The sequence below is a fragment of the Pagrus major genome, chromosome 22 (assembly GCF_040436345.1).
Source record: "Pagrus major chromosome 22, Pma_NU_1.0".
Classification (NCBI taxonomy): domain Eukaryota; kingdom Metazoa; phylum Chordata; class Actinopteri; order Spariformes; family Sparidae; genus Pagrus; species Pagrus major.
Window position 1 is genome coordinate 19,294,883 of NC_133236.1, and position 15,152 is coordinate 19,310,034.

The 15,152-nt window shown below is 41.8% G+C and overlaps 1 protein-coding gene across 1 annotated transcript in view; it reads left to right on the forward strand.

The window, feature by feature from the left end:
- Positions 1-15,152, forward strand: part of adgb (androglobin) — a 42,589-nt gene that overhangs the window by 21,927 nt on the left and 5,510 nt on the right. The window contains exons 20-31 of the mRNA XM_073492458.1: positions 1,459-1,573; positions 2,618-2,779; positions 3,049-3,187; positions 3,415-3,549; positions 5,523-5,616; positions 6,605-6,736; positions 7,018-7,165; positions 7,388-7,575; positions 7,722-7,888; positions 9,528-9,685; positions 11,156-11,267; positions 14,020-14,177. Coding sequence (XP_073348559.1) covers positions 1,459-1,573; positions 2,618-2,779; positions 3,049-3,187; positions 3,415-3,549; positions 5,523-5,616; positions 6,605-6,736; positions 7,018-7,165; positions 7,388-7,575; positions 7,722-7,888; positions 9,528-9,685; positions 11,156-11,267; positions 14,020-14,177 — 1,708 coding nt within the window. The remainder of the gene's footprint in view (positions 1-1,458; positions 1,574-2,617; positions 2,780-3,048; positions 3,188-3,414; positions 3,550-5,522; positions 5,617-6,604; positions 6,737-7,017; positions 7,166-7,387; positions 7,576-7,721; positions 7,889-9,527; positions 9,686-11,155; positions 11,268-14,019; positions 14,178-15,152) is intronic.

The window sequence follows — 15,152 nt, forward strand, 5'->3', positions numbered from 1 at the left end:
CTATCATATATTGTGCAGAGGATATCTGCCTACCTCAGATGCTCTGAAAAGCAGTAAAAAGCATCTGTCCTAGTCTCTATTAATGGATGCTTCTTGGCCTAGAAGCAGAGGGCCTAGTTTCTGGGGTCAGGTGCAGGTATGCAGCAGTGCAATTACCACTGAGCCATAATCACACACATAGCACTCAACTTATCGTGCCCATACGCCCCATAGTACACTCTGCAAGAAAGAATAGCTGATGTGTCCATGCTTTTGGAGATTATTAAACCATTATTTCTATCTCCATCTGTTTGTGGTACACCACTTTGCCAGTGTGTCATTTTCTTTTGTCTCTTCACTGACCTTGTATGCCTTCTTCTTCTATTCTGTCCTGTGCTAATCTATTCATTTTGAAGTAGTTTATTGTCATATAGGTATTTCTTTCTGCCTTTCTTTCCCTCTACCTCTCCATTTGTCCCCTCCTCTTTTCATCTCTCCTATACTCCTCACCCTCTTTTCTCTTTCTCTCCCATCCACTGTCTTCTTCTAGAGCAATAGCCCAGCGTCGCCTCAGTGCTCATCCATCTAGTTAGGTTGTGATGGCTGAATTATGTAAAGCTAATGGGGCCAAGGAAGTGGGGTTCCACTCTCTCATGCCTGACCAGGCCCTGTGAACTCAGCTTGGCACTTGGTATAAAAGACAGGATAGGATACAGCACTTTGGATTGTTTGACCCACTCAGTCTTACTTGGCAAAAACATTGTCTCACTGTTAAGACTAGAAAAAGGATTTAATTCTGTGGAATGCGCTGTCGTTCCATACACTTTCCCTCTGAGTGTGCAGTAACTGTGTGGCGGTAATTGTAATTGAAAGACATTTGTTCATTATTATTGAGGAGGCATTTAATTATAATTGAAGAAGCATCCAGTCCCCCTCAGGTCAAAAATGTGATTTTCATGTTTCTGCAGTTGAATGTTCGAGTTCTGTGTAGAACGATGTATGACTCTGACACTGAGAGGCTGTTTCTACATTAATCAGCTGAAAGTGTAAATTTTCTCTGTGCTCACTGTGGTTGGTGGAGGTGTTCCACTTTGTCACAAGAGAAGAGGACCCCAACGCAGACAACACACAGGAGGCAAGAAATAGGGGAGCCAAAAGTGAGCTTTAATAAAGTAAAAGCTGAAAATACAAAACACAAGAAATCTATACAAACCAGGAGAAACCAAAAATGAGTCACAAGGACCAAAAACAAAGTAGCAACTAAAAAGCTTAAACAAAGTGCAACAGAAAAGCAAAGTTCAAATCAAACGAGAAACAAGAAACCAAAATCAGAAACATACCAAAATGGGAGGCACAAGGAAACACTGGTAAGAAATGCTGGGAGACACACAGCAAATTTAAGTGTCATATATAGCACTGTAAATCTGGATTATGTGGTCCTGTTTTCAAAATGCTCAGTTTCCCTTTGTCCCCCTACAGGCGACATGTATTGTGTCTCAACACAAAGGCAGCACTGGGCTACCACGTTCACCTGTGCAGCACGACACATTTCATCTTTGGGGACGAAGAAACCATCATGTCACATCTTACCAAGGTGACTAAGGGCTTTAAATATCAGTTGACAGTCAGTTGGCGTCAATAATAATTTCACACATGAAGTCTATGGATTTGAGAGGTATTGTTAGTTGGTTTGCGGGATAAGGAATGTTTATTTGAATTTTCTTTATCTGTAGATGCAATTTTCCACCCGAGGGGTCGGCCACAGCTGAATTAATATACCAAATGAAAGATTACGTGATATTTTCTGTGTTCGTACCTTTTTCTCATGTCTAAATACACACAGACAAACAAGACATGGATACCTTCAGCATCCTGTCTATGCTTTTCTGTCATCTGCTGCTACCAGAACATGTACATTTCTGATATAAAGGGTGATATGCCATTTGCTTTAATTTCCTTCTCAATCTCCAAGTCACTCCCTTGCTATTACAAAAGGCTCTGAGAGGGGCACATAGTTTGTGAGAAATACAGGAGCACTCAGCATGAATACCTCTGCCAAGGCTGTGCACTCCTTTTTAAAGAAAATATTTAGGTATTTCCATTGGATATGTGTTGGAACAAAGGAATGTAGGAATAAAAAAAGAAATACACAAATACAGGACAGAATGTTTACAACCTGTTCCACCTAAACCAGGATAATATGAAAAGTAAACAACAGGGCTTGTTGAATAGATGGATACAGAGGGACAGGATAAATTTGCCCTTGTTGCGTTGTCCTCGCTGTAACATTTTTGAATAGGATGTATTCCAGCTTCAGTTTAGAAAATCACATTATTTCAGCGCGATGGCGCTTCTGCTTTATGACTTTCAAACCAGATATTTGTGCTGCGAATCATTTTTCAAAAACATTTTCATGTGAGGCACAAACACATTAAAAGAAATAAAATGCCTTTTATCTTCCTTGTCACCCACAGTCCATCACAGTTTATATACTTGTAGCAAATTTCCTGTAACAGCCCTAATGCACTGAAATGTATTCCTGTTGTGGGCGTTCTGCCTGTCTCTTCTATTTAACTTGCATCCTGTTTAATTTCCTGCAGTAAACAAACTTTAAATGCATCCTAACTGTTTTAAACAGGAAAGTGCTCGTTTCGCTGAGCAGGCCTCGTCCATCTTGAGGGCCCTGTCCAGAGTGGTGTCCTCCTTTAGCGATGAGCAGGAGCAGCCAGCAGCCAGAAGAATGCTAGAAGAGGCTCACTGCCCCCAAAACATCAACACCACCCTGAGAAAACACCACAAGGTAGCTTGTTTACCTCTGCTTTCATGGTGATACACAGGTGTGATGTACTGTACTGTAAATTTAGTGAAAAGCTCACCTTACTTTACTTCTGACTTCTGTACACTGGCAGTGAATGTACAGTTGCGACATCTAGTCTTTGCCTCAGATTGACTAAATCATTTACAGTAGTGCACCTGTTACCATATAGCATGTCATTTAAGTTAATAATATGTCAAAGAAAATAACCATTGTGTGTGTGTGTGTGTGTGTGTGTGTGTGTGTGTGTGCAGGTGTTTAACAGTGCAGTTCACCACATGCTGTGTGAGGCACTTGGCAGGAAGCTGACAGCAGAGGAGCGGTTTGCTGTCCTGGCCCTCACAGCGGACCCTACACTCTTGGCCACTGACCATGAAGAGCAGTCTCCTACATGTAAGTGCCAATTGTTTGTCCTTCTACATATGTTTGTCAGTGCGTTAAAACCCTGTATTACACCTACTGTTTCCTAACTACACAATAGCAAACTGAATTAAATTAATTTAATTCAAAATAATTTCTTATTATTGTGAAAGTATAAATCACATTACACCGTATTTAACAGTTTTCTTAGCTCAGAGTTCAATATTAACTTGCAGTGTTCTGCTGTTTCTCCCTTTAAGTGGATGCAGAGTTAGATGCCCCGGAGAGCTGGAGAAACAGGCAGCCAACAGACAGGGAGGTCAAGGCAGTCACCACTCTGCAAGCTGGATTCAAAGGGCACATGGTGCGAGAGATCTTTAGTGCCTCAAAACCAGGTAGACAACACATACACACATAGAAGATGTATTCATTCAGGTATCATGGTCAGGCTTTATCTTTTATTTGACTAGATAGAAAGATTACTAGATTTCGATTGGACGGTCTTTCCTCTTTGATACTCTATGTTTGAGAGATCTGCAACAACACATCTGCAGCAACTGGAAAGTCAAAATAAAAACTAAAACAACAGAATACCTGTGTTTCGTTTGTAGATTATTTAGTGTCCGAAAAACATGCACATACGCACACACAAAACACCTTCTGTTTCTTACATTCACTGGTTGATTTAGCCCGATGGCGTATATTGAGCCTCTGAGCAGAGGCACAAATATGTATTGATGAGACTGCCACTCTTACTAATACACGCTGACAGATGAGGGGTGGCCACAGAGGGGATACACACACATGTGGGAAACGCACGCACTCACCATTATGCACACATCATTCCTGCATCGACAGCCAAACTCTCTCAATGTTGACAGCAAATGAAAGGTGGGGAAGAAAGAAACACTGGACAATTTGGAGGAAAAATGAGAGATTAGATAGACAGAGCAGCTTTCCCTCTGTAAATATATTCATCAGTGATGCTTTTTGTTTCTTGCACTCTTTCAGCTCCAGTTATGTCCTTGCGCATGCTGCAGGCAATTTTCCTCAGTCTCAGTTAAATTATTTTTAATATTGAATTTTCTCCAGAGGTGGTGGTAATTATCTTACTTTGAAGGTGTGCCGCTGTTTGAAGGAAACAGTGGAGGTGACACAGTGCCCATACAGTTTCTATTTATGGCCAGGACCCAAAGCTAACTGTGTCTTCTACAGGCACAACACATGACCCTGTCACCCTCAGAATAGCTTGCACATATGGGAGTATCCACAGCCTCATTAATGCAGTACTTGCATAAAACCGTGCTGTGCAGCAGCACTGATGGGATGTTGCCTATTTTTTAATGGCTCGAAAATGTGGTTTGAGCACACCAAACATCCAAAATACATCCACATCATTATAGAACCCATCTGCTAGAAATGCTAAAAAATATTTCTGGTGGTTATGCGGCATTTGCATGAGAATATACTCACAGACACAAGCACACCACACACACACAGGCTGAATAGCTTGACTTGTCAAATAAGCTTGTCATGGTTAAGTTCTCTCAAATTTTTATTCATTACCAAGTCAAAGCACAAAGTGCAGCTTTCAGAGTGGCACTCACAGTAATGGCAAAACACCAATCATATTCTAAAAACACTGTCTGTCTAACTACACTTTGAAAAGCCAGTTTTTTAAAGGAAAGTAAGTCGTAGCCTTTTCTTATTTTTACACTACTGAATACCACAAACAACCTGCTGCTCACCCCACATTTTTGTGCAGCCCCCTTTTATCGTCCTTCCCCTCTTTTTCTGTCTGTGTGTCGCCTCCCTTTGGTTATAAAGATGATAGGAGGTCTTCATCTCTCAATAGCCAGCCTTGGCCTGCCATAATGGCTGCATCAATTTGGAAAATTGGCCATTTGAAAAGGGAGAGCTGAGCACTAGGGAAGGAGGTGGTGGAGGGAGGATGTGAGGACGCCTATACCGCATGTCAGATGCGAGAACGTCTATCATGCAGCTGTCTCTTCTGAGCATTTCTCTCACTTGTATGCACAATCGCACACTTACCGACACACACATACCCATGAACACACAGTGCTACATATTTCATCAAAGGTTGTGTTCTGTCACAGCAGTTACCTGTCTGGTGAGATGAGTGTGAAAGTTAATGTCAAGGTGTGAATAATCTGCTCCTATCACCTCTCGCTGAATGAGGCAAAAATGCGTTTGCAGTTTCTGTTTCCTTCCCTGAACTAGGTCAGCTACAATAATTTTTTCATGTGTTTGACAGCAACATGGATTGTCTTTCATCTTTAATGGTGGCTGCTTTTCTTTGTGTGTGTCTGTGTGTCTGTGTGTGTGTGTGTGTGTACATGTCATTCAGGCACGAAGGAGAATCTCAGTGCATCTAAGATCCTTTTAGACATGTGGCCGAAGGTTGACTCAGATGCAGAAAAACATGCTGCCCTGTTGTTACGGTAAATGAAGGAGAAATGCATAATCATAATGACTCTGAATGATAACATATAGTATAATGTGTACGCAATGTCACACAAACACCTCACACATTATTAACAGGCAGGTATTCGTTCACACTAATGTCATTATCTGAGAGAATATGAGGATTCCGACTACAGTCTTGTGCCAGTACCATGTATATCGTACGGCATACGTTTAGCCTCTCTGTTGCACCGCCTGCCCAGAATCTGCTCCCTCTCCTGGTTGTGGCGGCCTGTGGTGGCCAGGCGGGGAGCATTTTCCACATTGTGTTCCATCTTTTCCCAGTGGTACCATCTGCTGTTTATCCTCCCCTCGTTCCAATCGGCTAGCAGCGTCTGCCGAATGACCCGCTGCCTGGGGAAGTATGTGTGTGCATGAGCGTGGAGAGCTCGGTCACTGTGTGCGCGGAGGGTGGGGTGGGGGTTGTTGTGAGCCTCTGAGCATGTGTTTTTCTTAACTGACAGAAACATCCACTCAAGTCAAAGTTCATGCAGAGACAAGTGCATGTACTTTCCAATGCAGTCTTTACTGGATTTCGTTCATAATCACCTACATCAGAGTTCTGTTTTCTCCAAGAAATCTGTGTAATTTGTTTTCTAAGAATAGATTTTGTCATTGTCTTTTTACAATACATGTGGTCTTAAATGTGCAATATGTAATATCTTAATTTAAAACATTCTAATTAACTGACATTTTCAACCGAATGTGAAGACGTAACTGTTTTGATATAATGTCGAAGACATCTATGCATCCTTTTATAGAGATATCTATTGAAGTTAGCATGCTAATCAGCTAGCCCCTAGCGAGTTTGTGCCTCAAGAGTTGACAGTCTGATAGTAAACGATAACAACATTCCAGGCAGAGTCAGCTAATACAAGGGCTAGCTGCACGGTTAACTGAGCTAACTAGCTGAATTCAGATTGGAAGTTTCTAAATGTGGTCTGCACTTCTGTGTTTTCTGCACAGGTATATCATTGACCACCCTGAGAAGAAAGCAGAGCTCTACTCCTGTCAGCAGGATGAATGGACCAGAATCACCTTCACTGATTACTCTGTCCCTCTTCAAGACACAGCCAACTCCTGGCTCTTGGTCTTTAGGTAAGAGAACGTTGTAACTTAAAGGTTAGGCCTGTCATTGAAAGAGGACTCCCAACTGGCTTTGAAAACCTGAGTTAATCTAGGTGTAAATGACTGGTATACCATTCTCACCAGACATCATAACGTTGCCTTTGACCGATAAACTCGGCTCATCATTCCTGCCAGTAGAGCTGATATCAGGGAATCTAGATACTTCTGTGACAGTGGACTGCTACTTGACAATTTGGTCAGACCTTAAATTAATATCTGGTTATTTTACTTGATATTTGGTGTTTTTGAAGAGAGGTGTTCCTGGTTCATGAGGAGATGCTGCTGGTACCAAAGATCTACTCCCCAATCCCTAAATGTCTGCTGCACATCATAAATAATGACACAGGAGAGGAGCTGGTCTTCAACAAACCGGCAAACCATGTCTATCAACCCAACAAGGTCTGTGGATGTTGTAAATCCTGTACGCCAAACCTTCATGTCCCTTTTCCTCCCAGTATGCTTTTTACTATGATTAATTGCTTCACTTAAGGAATGTTTCCTGCCTCTGTGTACAAATTTGTTTCGACCGTTGGCTGTCAGTTGTGGCATAATAATGCTGGGAACAATTCTACTATAATAAAACAGTGTGTTAAACCTTCTCCTCTGGATCTCTTTTTCCAGCTTGGTTATACCTTTGCAGCAGAGGCTGTCACACCTGAATCACCCCCTGTTGGTGCCCAGTGGAGAATGCGTTTGATTGGCTCAAGGGAACTTCCTCAAAAACTGTCCCGTCAGACTTCACTCAACACGTTCTCAGTGAACGAATTCCTGGATTATTACATCCCCAATGACAAAAACCTCATATGTCGGTAAGAGAATAATGAGATATATATTTAACGTAGCGGGAAACCTTTCAAGGAAGTTGTCAGAAAAGCCCCTTTTTCTAACACAGGGCGACATAAGGGATCCTCTGAGAGACTAATGGTAACCACTATCATTTAAAACTTCTCTGCAGCTACTATGTGCAGGTGACGACAGACGTGCTGGGAACAGTTCAGTTTCAGACTTCCAAGCCAGATGTTTGGATCCGCCTGTCCATTTTAGACCAGGAGAAAGAGGTGGCCGGCAACACGGGGAAGGGTCGTTCAATAATTCCTGCGTTCGTCTTCCTGGCCAATGAAGGTGAGCAGTTGATATAGCTATCTATCCCCCTTACCCAGCCCTCATGATACCTTGTGCGAGTTATGGGCTCAACTTCCAGTGTGTCTGGTCACTTAACCGGCTGCAGCCACTTTTTTGAAGAATTGATTTGGTACGTTTTAGTTTCAAACAAAACACAAACTCTTGTTGAACACTGGCTGTAATTCATCTCGCAGACATTCCTTTTTGAAGCACAAAATCCAATTCATCATGCAGACTTGTTTTCTCTGCTGCTCAGTGTTGATAACCCTCCCAGACACCAAATAGCTTGACTTGGGGTTTAGCATTAAGAGTTGTGTAACTTGTCACTACTAGTGAGCTGGGATTAGTGTTTTGGCAAAGGGACTTTCAGGATAGTAATTTTAGAAGTGTGGCAGTATGTACTGTAAAACTCTGGATTAGTTGATTTTACCACCTCTTGGTTAAAGTTGTTGATTTACTCTATTTCTGGGGAATGGCCTCATCATGACACCACTGTAATTACATTGGTAGGATTAAATTTTAAATATTTTGGGTCACAGTCATAGTCAATAGGAATAGTTGTGATGGATCACCTTATTCCTGTTGTGGCTTAATCATAAAACGTGTGCAGCCTCATTTGGGGCTCCCTTGTGGCAGTAAAAGTAGTCCTATAAATGGAGAAAGGCTAATTCAGTCTATCAGTGATTATTCCCTGTATTTTCATGAGCTGTAAGGTAGGGTCAGAGATACTTTATTTAATGGTTCTACTTGTACTGCAGCAAATTAGTACCTGTAATAAAGGCTGCCAGTGCATTTGTCAAAATTAGCACAAAGCCTGTATCTGGGAAGAGACATTGTTTTAATTTGTTTCTTTTTTTTTATTATAATTTTTGCCAAGCAAACAGGCAAACGCCTCAATTTAAGTGTCTAGTCATGCCATACATTGTTAGAAAGCTTAGATTCTTGTGAATCTATTCATGCAAACTATTTCCAAATAAAACAACATAAGTAAGGTACAAACAAAAAGACAAACAAGCTAACAAACTAGCATATACGGAGTTTTTGAGTCTGTGTGTTTCGGCAGTGCATCAAACTCCAAAAACTATCTTCTCCTATTCCCAAAGGTCCAATACAGCCATTCCAGTGACATATTTAGTCCAAGACACAGTATTCCATGATTAAATGCTTACAAAATGGTAAAAACCTGCAATTGTGGATGCTTTTCATGCTACACCGGAGATACTGAGATGGCAGCTGTTTGATGCCCACCGATATGCCTGCAACAGCTGATGAGTGATCGTGTAGGCCAGTGACCAACTCTCTCTTCCTTCTCCTCTCTCCTGAGCCACTTACATGCCAGCCTCTGGATGATTGATGTGTCATGTAGCCAATGAGATTTCAAATCCAATAAGAAATATGACAATATGATGAAATATGAAAAAAAAAGTTAATCTTAATACGTTTTTGGGGCGAATTTACCCTTTTTTGCAATGTCAGCATGATCAATAAGACATCGAGACAGTACACGCTCTCCACTCAAGAGCTCTTCTAAAACATGCCTCTTAAACTCTTCAGTCTACTTTTCAGTAAATGTTTCCATCAGCTACAAAAGGACAGATTGCTGACCACGCTCAGTTTAGTATCTCTCTTTGTGTTACAGCCTCCAGTTGCACCAGTGAGCAGAACCAGAAGGGATCCCCCATCCAGGACAAGGGTGTCAAGGTGGTAGACACTTCCCAGAAAAGCGACGGGGAGGACAACACAGCTGGGAAATCAGACTCCTCGTCTGACCAGCCGCAGCCTCCCACAGAGACTATGGTATCACTGACAACCGCCTGCGTGGTATCTGCTGTTGCTCAAAACACTTAACTGATCTCACTTGCACACGCACACGAGCGTGCATCTCACTTTCTATCTCTCTTGTCTTTCTCACCCACTTGCTCGCTGCCTGTGTTGATATCCATTTTTCACTGCCAGATACACATAACGACAGGCATGCGCACACACATACACACACATGAACTTACACACACCCACACACACATTCTCACACAGACAAAATTTGCAAGAGGAGAGCAGCAGAAACTGGAGGGGTGGTTTTGTTGTTACTGTCTGACTTATCAGTGCTTGTCACGGAGCAGCGATATGTGTGTTATTTATGAGTCACTCGGCTGTCTGAAGACCCCCTATCTAACAGACCCGTTGTCATAGTTTGATGATTGCCACAGCGTATAGTACGCACTATATGTGTATACCATCACACACTCGCATACACCTAAAAACACACCGATACAGTGTGCACAAGTCCATAAAACAAGGAATATCAACTGAGGTTTATTTTGCTGTGGTGACAGCCAGTCATTTAAAATGCTTCCTCAGTAAACGCTCACAAATAAGTGTTCATTTGACATTTACAGTAGTGGACTGAGATTTCTAACAACAATAACACATGCTTGTGCAGCAAACCTTTCAAGATTTTTACTTTATTCTCTTTAACAACGTAAACCAACGGTGATACACATCAATAGTAATGAGACAGCTTATGTCAGATCCCACGGATCAGATCAGCAGCAGGCCAGAATAAACAGCTCTTGATCAGGAGTGAGACCATTGATCAAGACTTGGGAGCAATTAGGGTCAGTGATTAAAGCGCTGCTTTGCACCGCAGGGACACACACCAGACGTATTGATGCTCAGTAATTGTGCATTAATGTTGAAGGCTCCTGTTGTGTAATCTGTTTGGGACCGAACACATGAACAAACAGATACGCCGATGTCACCGTGGCTATAGAGACATACAGCGGCGTTATTGGTATTCATAACATCGGACAACACTAAATGGCTTATATGTGGCTAATCTTCTGTTTTTCGGGAATGTGTCCCGCTCTATTAGTTTGAGTCTCACCTTGGGATTTTGTTGAAATTCTGTCTTTTCTGTTCAGTGTGATGGATGTGGGAGTTGCCACCCCTGATATAATCTTGGCTAACACACCCTCTGCCTCCTCTCTCCCTTTGTGCCAAGCATGTGCTTCTGTCAAGAGGGCAAAGAACAGCAAAAGCATGAAGGTCTCTGTGTCTCTCTGTGAATCATCAGCACTAATATAGTTTACATCTGCATGTTCACAAAATAAAAAAATAGCATGCATCTCATCTTAGCTTTGCGTTTACGGTTTTGAATGCCACATGCTGTATAGGTCTTTTTTTGCAATGTGTGTGTCTGTCTATCACATTGCATTCAAACTGTGATGTGGATGTTGTACTCTGATTTTGCCTGTCTGTGTTTCACAGGGTCATAAGTATGTGGTGCAGGCAGAGGTGCTTTTTAAGAGCTGGGATTTGGATGAATCTCAGCTGGCTTTTGTCCATATGCTCAGAGACTTGGAGAAGAATGAAATGAGAGGTACACACTTAAGACAATCACAAACGCCACATCAAACAGTCACTGAGTTGCCCAAGGGAAACACAGGGAAGGAAGTCACTGTTTATGTTTTGCTCCGCTTGAAAACATGAAAACAAGTTTGGTTATTATTTAGTTCAGTAATGAATCTTGATCTGAACATCCAAATAAAAGTCTAAATACGCATTATGAACGGTCCAGATATCCCCGAATATTCCCATAATGGGTCATGAAAGAATTTACATTTTAAGTTTTCAGCATTTGAGCTCTGGGCTCTGAATAGATTTTCTAATGTGGCCTTAATATTTGTTTATACACAGCTCATGTTTGTGTACGGTGTGAAATGTGACAGATACTCAGTAGGCAGTGTCAGGGGCCAAGGCGGACACAGTTTGTTCTCTGCTTCTGCTAGCCAGCGGCCTGTTAATCACAAGCCTAATGAAAGCCAAATGAATACAGCTGCTTTCGCAGATCACAGAGTGTGATTTCTTGTGCCCACTGGTCGTTGGCTGAGGCGGTAATCCCGTCCTCTGCCACCGACTCTGCTTCTCCGCCTTTAATCATGCTGCGCAAATTGGATCGATTGGAAAATCAGGGCTTTGAAATTTGCAGGGGCTTCTTAAAAATTCTGAAGGGGATGAATTAATTGCGGCACGGGTGGATGTTGATGTGAAAGAGGTGCTGCATGGGTGACACATTTGCATGATTGCCTGAAGAGAGTGGCCTGCCTGCTGTCATTGAATTCTCATTCTCTTCCCTCTGTTGCTCCTGACAGTAGTCCCTGGATTTACCCATTCAGTTTGTGTGGCAAGAAATCTGAGGTTGATGTGTGTGTGTGTGTGTGTGTGTGTGTGTGTCTTTGTGTGGGAGGTATTCCTAAATAGCCAGATATCCAGATAGCAGATGTACTGTATGTTGAATACAGAGGAAGACATACCACTGTTTTTATATTCATTTAAGTAATGGTCATGCGTGAGGGGAATGTTAAGGATTTCTTACTGCGTAGATACGCCGTGTGGTCATCTAGTCATTCACATGTGTTTTCTGTTCATTTATACATGTGAGCATGCTGAGGTTTTTTTTATTTTATTCTATTTTTTTTTTTTTAACCTATGCTCGGGCTTGTCCACGTGTGTGCATGTGTAGGCCAGTGTCCACGCAAACCTCCAGTGGTTTTCCAATAAGCTCGTGAAAGTGGGTCAATGGGAAGTCAAATGAAGCTGGCTCTTGCCCCCTGGTGCCCTGGGAAATATCTCAGCAGGAAAGTGAATTAATTTCACCCAGTTAAACTCCGTCTCAGTGGTGAAGCTGTGCCCTTGATCATGCTCCCTACATGCTACATGGATACACACGCACTACACGCCACGCCAAGCTTTGAAACCTCCTTAACAAGCTGTTTAACAAGCTGCAGTCAAATTACTGTACTGCGCATGTTTAATGCATGCACGCTTACACATCTCTGCTTTAAACCTCAGTATATACTGTTAAAGCAGCAGCCATACATGCAGTTGCGCAGTAGTTTTAATTCCGTTGACATTTTCTTTGCTGCGCTACCAAGAGAGCACATTTTTAGTATCTAAGCAGTAGTGTATTCAGGCTTTCATCAACCAGTTATACATTCGATTTAAATTTGGTCCGCTGAAAATCAGTTTTCAATACATGTATCAGCCTGACGTTACACCACCACAGATTGATATTTAGATCTAGTGTGAACATTGAATTTCTGTATGACTTGAGATAAGAGTAACTCAATGATCATGCACCAAAGCTCTTCAGGCAGAATGGCAGGGTGTCAGCTGAATGATGGATTATCATGCCTCTCTATATCAGAGAAGTGAGACTCATGGTTAATGCTTCATCTAAACTGGGGGGATTGTGTTCATTTAAGATGTAAAGTGCAACAGTGCCATCTAGCACACGCTCGACCACACGGCACATGAAGCGTTTTCACCACTCCCACTGCAGAGGAGCTTTGTGTCAAGCAGAATGAGGTTCACTGAGAAAGGTTTACGTCTTTAGACTAGGCATGTAAAAATGCACTAATGTGTATCTGGCATTGTTTTTGCATAAAAAAATAGTATAATTACCACATTAAATCCTTAAAATTGCACTTATTCTTCTTAGATATTCCAGAATATGTATCTGCAGAACAATTGGGGCAGCATACTGTATCACCAGAGTAACCGCTAACTGCTGCTAACTGCAGCTGCCGTGAGCTTGATTAGCCGTGCATCTAGTGGTCCAGACAGGGAGCTCGGGACTCCAGAGAAGTACTGCTATTTAGACCACTAGCACAGGATTGTTGGACCAGAACAGGCTGACATAGACTTCAAAACTGCTATTTTTCAACATTCTGTTGATATTATTAGTTTAGTTTCAGCTAAAACTCTTACATTTTGCACCTTTAACTGCTCGACACAAGATGATCCTACATCACTCTAAAGTCAATTTTCAGTGTGTGTGTGTGCACCAGAGGCTTCAAGTTTCCACATCAAACTTGGGTATGCCAAGTCAATTCAATTTTATTTTTATAGCCTAAAAATCATGAATCACATTGCCTCGGGAGCTTTTACAATCTGCACCGTGTATGACACCCTCTGTCCTTAGACCCATACATCATTCTACACAGTAAAGCATCAAACATTAATCTTAAAAACAAGAAGGGACTTGAATTTTGCACAAATGTAAGGTATTCTGACTTTGTTGATGATGACAGAAAAAGTGAATCTACCTCATCTCTGTTTGCAAAATGTAGTACATAAGCTTGAGGACGTGAAGTGTTCACCTGCTGCAGACACGCCGAGCCATGATGGACACAAATCTGACACGGCCAAAGCTAGCCGCAAAGGCGAAGGTGACAAGGAGAAGGGGAAGCCAGCTGCCACGTCCAAGTCTGCCACCACGCTGGTGATGGTAATGCTTCACCACAGACAACAACACTGTCAACTGCAATTTAGAACCAGTATTGTGTATATATTTCATATCCATAATGTGAAGGATTATCTGTTTAGCTTGGCAATGATATAAGAATGCTACATATGAAAACCATTCAATAAAGCAAGGTCGAATGCAAATAGGCAACATGTGCTCATATGAAAGGCCGTGCACTGCTTTTGTTATCTTCCCATAGCTATATATTTTCCCATAGTATCCTATGTTAAGACAGGGTGCAGGCATACATGTCATGTAAAACTTTCAGCAAAATTAGCGTAAGTAGTAATATTAACCTTTTCAAGAGGAGGGTGTGGCACTTCAGTGGAGTACACACTTCACTCCTCTTCACAGATTCCCATCCAAACCTAACATAATGAGATTGTTGTTGAACTCAGTCCTGATGTCCCCTTTTATTTAATTTTTAGTTTGCTTTATCAGGCAGGTCAGCATTTACATATTTGGTTGGCTCTGCTGCCCATTGACTATGAAATGCTAACAAAAAGACCAGCATCAACCATATCCCACAACTGCCAGGATGACCCGTGTGTATTTGCACTGAATAAGAGACACTTGTCTTATCACACACTGTAATCTCCTGGTCTGTAATTCTCTCTGTAATGGTCCTGGTTTAGCAGCCAGAAACACAGCTGCTTGATAAACCTCTGATCCATGTAATAGGTGGCTTTTATTCTCTTTATTCTCTGCCGTGTTAAACGTCAAACCCAAAAGACAATGACATTTGAAAGGCAGATTTCCAGAATACTAATCCCCTTTAATAAATTCCCATTTTTAATAGATTTTTTTTTAGGACTTAATGAATGTACTAAAAATGATCTGTTACTTCCAATGAAGACAAGACAGCTGAACAGCACATAAAAACCCAGACTGTGTACCAGACGGTCTGCGGTGCTTGTTGAAAGAGACATTCTCTATAATAAGTGTTGTGCTGCGGTG